Genomic DNA, 10000 nt, shown 5'->3' with positions numbered 1-10000 from the left:
GTTATACTTTCAAAAAAAGTCACTGTCTTCAATTTCACTTTGAAAATAAAATATGTGGATTCTAGCATTTAAATGGCTACTCAAAAACTGTTTTGCATGACTAGGGATAAACGAAGGGACAGTAAGAAAGTACTGACCAGATGTTTTTAAACATCATCACCTGAAACACCTTCAAAGCAGTAGAATCTCATAAAACATTCAGAAAGATTATCTGACTTAATGAATGCTCAAAATGCAAGCTCAAATCTACCCCGTAAAGCAATCAAGTTTTTAGCAACTATTTTGACCTTAGTGACACAAACAATTAATTCTGCAAACCTAATATCAAAATAAAATTCTACATCTAATGCAGAATAATTTCTCAATGTAGTTAATCTAAAACAACATTTGAAATATGCTACCTCCATATATTATACATTTTAGTATTTAGTATTAATTTTAAAAGATTAGAAAAGAATGAAGGAGAGAGTAATTCATCAGGAGAAGGCTGTTTTATTACTAATTTTTCAGTGAATATAAAACAGCAGAGCATACTAACAAAGACATGGCTCCTATGAACACATCCATTATATTGCAAATATTAAAACTTAAAGATATTTCAGCTTTCAGAAATATTTCAATATTAATAAATTACTTAGGTAAAATTTCTAGCTATCATTTATCAATCCCTTTTACTCCGTCAATCCATCTATCACTTACAATGAATTCCAAATACTATACCTTCCCCCTAAATACATGGCTGATATAAGTCAAACTTCTCACCTCTATAAAAATATAAAAGCCATAAAAATCAAGGTAAACATTCTGTTCTCTGACCATACTCTGCCAGAAGTTCATGGCAAACAAAATTTTTCTTTGTTTACATCACTCACTGCCTCCTAAATTATATTTCTAAATAAGAGCCCTTAGCCAACAATGATTATTAGTCCATTACACATATAAGAAGTAATTTAATTCTCTGTTCAAAACTTCATATTTAAACAATACCAAGTAAAGATAAATTTGTAAAATTATTTCACTTCTTATTAATTTGTTTGAATATTTCCCCATGGTTTGTATTCCTTCTGAAATACACTGAATATGTTAGAATTAAAAGCATTAACTGCATTAATTTTACAAAAAAGACATTCCAATCCTTAATGAACTTAAAGGCCCATTCTAAAACACACTCACAGGAGGACAAAAATTCAATAACCTGAAGTATCTAAATATATTAATGTAGTTAAAACATAACCAAGGGAAGAGACATTTACAAAGGTTTTTGCATGTTTATTTATTAAATTATTACATATCTTCCTGTAGACACATCCTGAAGTGTCTTTTGTAGATGCCTACTATATCCATTGTGTTAAATCACTTCTAGAAGGCACTCCACAAACCTGCAATACATGACTAAAGTTTCTGAGTTATCTAAGGGATGTAACCTTTTGTATTTATTCTTGTTTATGATTTACATAAAGAAACTCTAGAACAAAATAAACTTCAAACTCAGGTTATAAACATACCTTACAGATTTTATCATAAAAATGCCTCCAGAGTACTATAAAGTATGGCTATGATTTTACTCTTTTCTTTTCATTTAAGATCTAATCAGAGCTTTGAAGAAAAAGAAAGTTACTCCTTTGCAGTTCCCTTCAGAACCTGTTGTCTGTTAGTACTAAACAGCAGTGTTCATTTTCAATTGTTAATTTCACTTGCCTGTATAAATGCACTCTCTACTGTATTCTCAGACGAAACAGAATTTGACTATAAATTCTTAGGATTCTTACTTAGGGGATTCAGTAGGAATATTATAGCACTATGCTGGTATGACGGTTCCTGCAAATACATTAAAAGAAGAAAAGGGCTATCCTGAAAACTGCATTTATTTAAAGTAACCTGTAAAACAGGATAATCCTGGGACTTTGGGAGGCATTTAATTCCTATGATGGCTAAAACAAAATATTTCAAAACAAAATAAAAACTATCTTCCTAATAATTACTGTCTATGAAAAGGGACATAATCCCAAAATTATAAAGAACAGTGTTATGTTTAACTCTTTTAAAAGATTATTCTTGAAAACAATGCCTACAGGTTAAGACACTATTCAGTACATATACTCTAAGATAACTTTCTAAATGTTGTTGTTATTTAAAATAATGATTCTATTAAATTTTACTCTAGTGTGAGCATTTGTTTTAACTTCTGAGATGCATTCTTTCTAATTATATGCTAACAAAAATGTGAATGATACAGCACTTAATTTGAAACATTTTTCAACAACAATTCATTATATTTTCATTTTAATGATTTTTTTATGTTTGGCCTGAATGCAATACAGAGTTTTAAAGAAATAACCTTGATTTTAAAACAAGAATAATCTTATTTTCAAACAGGTATGCTCATTCTGGCCTAATACAAATGCACGCTTTGAAAGCTTGCTGTTCTCTGTCACTGTTTCCACAGACTGGAATAAGTGAAGAATGGAGTGGCTATTCTTTGGTTGAAAAGAAAATTTCATTGACAAAACAAAATCAGGAAAAATGAATATGTCATATAAACAGATTAATGGACTAGTTAAAAGTGTACCTTTATTGAGCAGTTGTTTACTTTTCTAGATTTAAAGAGAATAACTGTATTTTATGACACACTAGCAGAAAACAAAAAGTGCTCTTTAATGTTATCAAAAGATGTATATTCAAAATATCTTGAAATGAGCTTTCAAGAAAAGCAACAGAAATGATTATAGTGTTTACAGGTTCACAATCTCTCAGCAAATATCAACTAATTAATAGCTAATATTTGCAGCTATCACGGGCAAGCATCTGTGTTGTGAAAAGTCCTTGTGGTCCTTTTCACCTTAGCTCAGACTTGGAAGAAATTCATTGTATAAGCAAGTATCAAGTAATGTGGCCCTCTGGTGGAAAACTAAGTATCACGTTCTGCAGCACAATGTTAAGACAGTCAACTAGAAGCTATAAAATATTTGTTACAAAGCTTTACAGAATCTTCCCCAAATCGCCCTGTGAACTTAATTAATAGCCTGACACTTGAAGGGCACTCTGGTGCTGGTATGACGTAACTAATATGAAAATCCTATCTTTACTCATACTTCAATCATGTTCCAAATAATAATAAATTCTCAGCATCCTTCAGCTTAAAACAGCATGCTCAATTTGCTATGAATACATTTTGCATATTCAAGAAAACAGGCTTATTTGTTTTAAGGAATCACTGAGGAAAACAAAACTTACCTGCTGTTGTTGCAGATGTAGCAGTTCTACTGTGCTTACTTCAGAGCTGGTGTCACCACTTGATCTTCCATCTCTGCTGCCAGCATCTAATTGGCTGCTTAGAGTGCTCATTCCATTTTGATTCATTGAACTGTTGCTTATTGTCTCTGTCGCAGATTCCTGCATCATGACTTAATACCTAAAAGTGATTAAGAAGTATCAATTAACACACGTTACACCTTCACACTTCCATTATCAAGATGTCCCTCTCTGCCAATTACAGAGACAGCATCTTTAGGAGGAAAAAAAAAAAAAGGCTTGAAAAGTCATTTACCAAGAAAAGCAATACAAATTCAGCTTTCATCCAGATACTAATCACTGAAATTATGGTTTCTATAAGCAATTTTTGTGTGGTTACATTTAACAGCCAAAGTAACATACCATGCATATAGCATGGTCAATAGCATTTATGAACGACCACATTTTAGAGTCTACCTATAAAACCAGTTTAAATGAAGGCACGATTGCACACTCTGTTCTGTTTCCTATTATCTACCTTTGACAACCATGGATGACTATACAGCCTTATTTTAAATATTCACTATCTTGATTCTGTCAGAATTTTACAGCACATCTTATGCAAGGCTGTTGTTTAATGATGCACAGCTAATCATACAAAATTAAAATTTTGTAAGGGTGTTACAAATCATATGGTATCAACCGATGATAAATAGTATAATGGGTTTCTTTTTTTTTTGTGACTAAATAAAATTTTGCCTTGGAGGCATTTTAAGAAAAAGCTCCTGCTGCAAACACGTCAGATATTGCCTATTTTTTTAATCAAACAGCTCATATTCATTTATTTTTCTGACATTTAAAACATTTAATACTGTCCTTCCTGGGAAGTAATTAAGCTTATGCATGAGCAGCAATCAAACTGTTCACTTGAAGAAGACTTAAAACTCAATTTTAACAGAGGCAAATAAACGAAAGATAGAAAATTAATTTTCCAGGCATGTATTAGATATGAAAGCTGGAAATAAAATCTATCAAGAATATCACTAATGATTGTGCTAAAAACAGCATAAATTATGCATATTACCTTCTCTACAGTAATAAATGTTTTATCATTTTCACTGCATAAATATACTGTACTTTCAGGATTGCAATGAGATGTCCTGCCAAGATCAGTGGAAATCCTTGCAGTAAATAAAGAACCAACGTGCTTTTACAAACCAGAATTTCACAGTACATCTTGAATCCGTGGTTTAGAAAGACCAGTTTTGGCTCTCAAAGATATGTGAATCCTATGCCATAACCTAATGGATGCACTTCTCTGTTTTACTCCTACGGACGGAATTTCAGAAGCAACCTGGCTGCGCCGTGACTTTAACAGCAACACTAGACAGACAGTGGACTTCGCCTAAAACTAAAGAAGGACGTTAAACTTATCACTCAATCTAATTTTCTGTTACTATATGACTTCGCTATTTTAGACTTAGTCATATTCTAAGACCTCTGTTTATTAAAAATTTTCAAATGCATTCATTATAAAGCAAATGTAAGCTTAATATCTTTTCGTGTCATAGCGAAATCCTCTTACCCAGATTCTTACAAAATGTGATCATGGACACACATACACACATAGAGACACAACCACAAACACAGATACATATCCAATAGAGAATTTTTGCATACTAATATTATAATTATTAAAATTAATGGTTATAATTTAATAGTTTTAACAGGTATTTTCATCAAAGCCTAAATTATGAGATTATTTTTATGACTCTAAAGAAATCAATTAAAAAAAAGACCTGCTGATTTATAAAAGACCATCAGTAGCTGGGCTAGTAAAGCAAAATATTATAACAGAAACTACCTATACAACTGAAAGCTGTTCTTATTTAAAAAAAAAAAAACAGCAACAAGAAAATCCTAAATTCATAAAGGAAGCAATTGCTGTAACTATAGCAAACAACTTTTGAACGGAATGTGTTTATAAATAAACAGGTTTTGTTAAACATCTTATTGAACACTAACAAAGAAAAATCATACAAATGAAAACTGATACATAGTGATGGATTTTATAAGGAAAAAACAAAGCTAATACTCTTTTCTGAGATTAGGCAGCTAATAAGTATTCAAATTAGGCATAAATTTTACATGCACAATGTTTAAAATATTCAGAGAAAAGGTCTGATTGCCTTTACTAGTTATATGAAAATTGTAATTTGGGTCTTCTCCAACTGTAGAAACAGACAGACATAACTTCGACATATTGCATTTAAATTTTACTTTTGACAATACATCCGGAGTATATATGTATGTGTATGTTTATTATTTATTTATTAGAAATACTATCTCTGGGTGGAGTTTGCAACACAAAAAATCAAAATAAACTATATCTTCAAATGTAGCAGACAGGTGCTGTATTTCATGTTAACCTTTGGGTAGTTAACGTCAGGATCAACTGGATGAATTAAAGAATTCTGCATGTATACTGTGTTAAAAATCAAGGCCATCAAATAATTAAGAATAATCAACAAGCAGCGAGTCATAAATCTAAATCTTTACTACAATTATGAAGAAAGACCTACACAACTTCCAATTCCTATATACCAGAGAATTTTATTATCCCTTGTGGAATTTTTGACTTTCTAAAACCCTAGGGTATAAACTGTGATTTACGTTTTAAGTTCAATCATCTAAGAGTTAAATTATAGTAGAAGAAAAACAGTAACAGTGACAGTACTTTTTCTCTACAAAACAGAAGCATCTGATCCAAGAATAATATACCAAAAGAAGGGCAATTGTGTAATTAGATGATTATAATGTACATTTCACCTAAAGAAGAAAGCTTGGAGTATGTCCATTATAAAGGGGACATATCTTCAAGGATAATGAAGACGCTTTCCAGTATTCACTAAGTTTCTCCTGTGACACCTCTACACCTATTTTCCACTAGAGGAAATATTGCTAACACAATGAGAAGTGCTGTTTACCTTTTACAGTATATTTTAAATAATTACAAATTCAGCATATTCTTTCAAAGTGGATGTGCTTGTGATTCCAAACATATTTAACTAAATTATTCATTCTTCTCAATCCTACCACAAACATTTTACAAAAATCAGTGAAAATAAATTCCAGATCATTAAAGGGAAAGGTGAAACTGGGAGTTGCTGTGTTAATGTCTGTCTGAACTGCTAGTTAAACCTTTAAATCTTTCATCATACACAACTTTTCAGCCACATCAGAAAATAACTCTTCAGATCTTGCACTCCAATGATACAGTTCTTCCTTTCTCCCCGGCATTAAGTTTTCCTTTCTTTCCTTTTTGTTTCTTCTTTTTTTTAAGCAAGTCACTGTACAGATACTTATTCTCTACACCACTTCCCTTTTGAAACATTAAACTGACACTGGAACTGACTGCACAAGATTGCATTTTCTCTTCCTAAACAACTTGAATTGAAAGGTTACTTAGTGTAACAATATTTACTTGCAGAATTGTGTTGTTACCAAGGGTATAATGGATGGTGGCTATGCAGGTTTACGCAAGAATGAGTGAAGCATGAGGCATTAGCCATGTGTTTGACATGTTTCAAATTGCTATAATCCAGCATTAAACACACCCAGCAATTCATGCCATTTCTTGCAGCCATAATCTTGAATAAAGCGTGCACAACCACTTATTATATAAATTAGTATATGACTCCCTGTTATAGTCACAACAGTGCTTTTGTGTTTATTTTGCATCAAGATGTAGTCTTTTATTTGTACAAATAGCAGGATATAAAGACATAGCTCAATTAGACCCCCTTACTTTATGATAGGGTAGTACTAAATGCTAGACTTGTTGGTTTTATTTTTTCCTCTTAGTGTTATAGGTTCCATTGGTATAAAACTGTATTATGTGAGATAGGCATTTGCCAGAGTGATAACAGGAACCTGCATATATCCTATGCCATGTTCACTACAATGTTCAGAAGTCTGAAACTTGACCTGGGCCAGTACAGTTAACTGTGTTATCTCAACCACCACCAGGGACACTACTGGTCCTTGTTGCTTACTCCTTTTCTCTCTGGTCTTTTCTCTCATCTTTTCTCTCACCCTTTCTCTCATCTTCCCTACCTCTCTCGCTTTCTTCTTCTCTTCCACCCACTACTCCCATGTACCTGTATGTATATGTACGTGTATGCATGTATTTAGATTGATCGATCAATCGATTGATTGACCTAATTATATATGTCAAGGATGGTAAGAAGGGAAAAATAACCTCTACTTCCCACTACACTCCCCTATCCACATACACGGACATTCTATCTCATAATCTTGGTGCTTTAGTATTAAACCTCATCTTTTTGGCATCTTACCATTTAATCAAAACAATTGGAAGAAAAAAATGTCTTCCTGAAAAACTAAGAATAAACAACAGTACATATAAAAAGTTTATAACTATTCCTGTGAACTTTTTCTTAAACAAAATTATTTACAGTGACATTAATGGACATTTTATATCCAGTGTCTGGTTTCTCCAAGTGCCTCATTTATTTAACCAAATATATACAGTAAATCCAAAAGATTTTGAATATGACATTTAAAGAAAAGAAAATTATAAAATTAAACAGTTATCACATATTTTTAAATAATTATTAATCATTTAAAATTACAAATATTAAATTTTATTAAATATTTCTATGCATATTCCCAAAAGAAAGGGTTAAGTATGAGCAAAACCTACATATGCAACAAGAAACCATATACATTTACCTCAAAATATCAGCTAAATTCTCATTTTGAAAACTCGACTGTGATGTAAAACTTCTGAAAGAAACTAGCATTTAAATAATGATAACTTTTGTGCTCTAGTGGAATGAATTCATCATGGACACCATGCATGGTGCATTTGAAATCTAGCACTGCTTTGCTAAAAGTCTTTAATGATAAAATTGCCTAATAAATCAAAATGCCAAATATGAAGGACACAGTTGAATATGTAAGAACAAAAATTGAACACATGAATATTTTTAATTTTTAAAAAGTGAAAAAGGATATTTTTTAAAGCATGATTTGGGGAAGAATATCTGTTGTTATGGCAAGTGACATAATCTTTATCATAAGAGTGATGTGATCTTAAGTAAATGAAAATTAAGTTGTTTATGAAAGATTTGCCACTGCTTCTCACTTGTTTAAACAAAATGCCTAAGATACTATTCACAAATTAAGGTTACCATCTTTGGGGAAAAATACTTTAATTAGTAAAAGTTCAAATTTTCATTCAAAAAGGGTTAATATGTCAAATACGCAAAGTTGTAGGATATTTCAACATGGTAATTTTTAAAATAATGATCATGACCACCTTTAAAAAATAGAATACTGTTGATCTTCAACAATAACAAACATCTGGGAATCATAAGAGTAGAAGAAATGAAAATCTTATCTTTCACTTCAATCAGCTATTAATTTTGCAACTCAGTACGTTGTTTTGCTCCAGCGTGAAAATTAAACTAAGTTTTAAAATACAAATAGCAAAACATAAAAATTTATTTATGGAAATAGTATAAAATACTAAAATTAAGTGTTTAATGTCTATGCTATTTCATTTAAATATAGTACAACAGCAAATTTGAAAGAAAGGTAGCCATTTAGATGTATTTTACCGTAACATGATTCTGCATCTTATAGTTCAATAATCCCCATCCACAAGTATAACTGAAAGGGATTTGATACTGATGACTGGTGAACTAATTATTCCCATATATATTTCAAAATTATATTTGTACATTAATCTTTACATTCTAAAGTCTTGTTTTAGTCTCACACATTCATATAATTACCATACATAGCATCTGTTTCTCAAACAGGTGAAACGTATAACAAGTTTTACTTTTCAAGGTACATGCTAAATGGTCAGTGTTCCTTTTAAGTCTATAAATTTTAATGCTAGTTTAATTCATTAAAAAATTTTAAAGTTTTGAATCAGTCCTTTATAACATTAATATTTATTTTTTAAAACAAGGGAAGAAGGAAGCTTAGGGAAAGTTGATTTCATCCTGTTACTCTACAACCTCTGACAAATTGAGCTGGCATTAATTTATAATACCAAAAAGTAATATTTTTTTGCACCGTGTTGAACTATCTATCTTACACCTGTGAGAGGAGGCCTTAAGAACTAAAGAATGTTATCTAGGTGCCAGCACAAAAATAAATACTAGTTACAGTTTACAAGAGACCTGAGAAACAAGTACATTCTGTCACACTTTTTCTTGTCCTTGTCTAAAGAAAAAATATCTTCAAATTCTGGAGATCAGGAATATTTTAGTATAGGAAACAGAGAATTTAATAGTAAAAAGTGTTAAAGCAATAAGAAATAATTAGATCTCCAAGAACATAGAAAGACCTGCCTAGCAGGCAAAACCTCTCTCTTTTTTTATTTAAAAAGCTAGTGATTGAGTTGTGCAAGCTTCCATACAGTGGGTCCACTTACAGTCAAATTCCCAAAGGCTGGACTACTTGCAATAGCCTTCACTGATCCCCTGGCTAATGACAGCTCTGAGTATGTACTTCTCTTGTGATGGCATTTTCACCTTTCCTGCCACATATCTTTCCTTAACCCTCAAGCTTACTTTACTTCAATCTTCAGTCTCCCACCCACAGCAGCTCCCTGGGATCCCTTGCTGTTTTTCCTGAGCATAATACAGCTCTCCCACGGGTCCTCATTCTCTTTCCCTTTCAGCACTTTTTACTTCCAGGCTATCTTTTGGGTGCCAAATGTCCCTTTAAT

At 31.7% G+C, this 10000-nt stretch overlaps 1 protein-coding gene across 50 annotated transcripts in view; it reads right to left on the bottom strand.

The window, feature by feature from the left end:
- FOXP2 (forkhead box P2) overlaps positions 1-10000 on the bottom strand; it is a 509955-nt gene that overhangs the window by 234409 nt on the left and 265546 nt on the right. For all 50 annotated transcript variants that reach the window (XM_070264896.1, XM_070264901.1, XM_070264902.1 and 47 more), the window contains one exon: positions 3235-3412. In XM_070264896.1, coding sequence (XP_070120997.1) covers positions 3235-3402 — 168 coding nt within the window. In that variant the 5' untranslated portion in view covers positions 3403-3412. The remainder of the gene's footprint in view (positions 1-3234; positions 3413-10000) is intronic.

This window comes from Equus caballus, chromosome 4, assembly GCF_041296265.1.
Source record: "Equus caballus isolate H_3958 breed thoroughbred chromosome 4, TB-T2T, whole genome shotgun sequence".
In the NCBI taxonomy this organism is placed as follows: domain Eukaryota; kingdom Metazoa; phylum Chordata; class Mammalia; order Perissodactyla; family Equidae; genus Equus; species Equus caballus.
The sequence above is the reverse complement of the archived record's forward strand: the minus strand, read 5'-3'. Positions and strand labels throughout refer to the sequence as shown.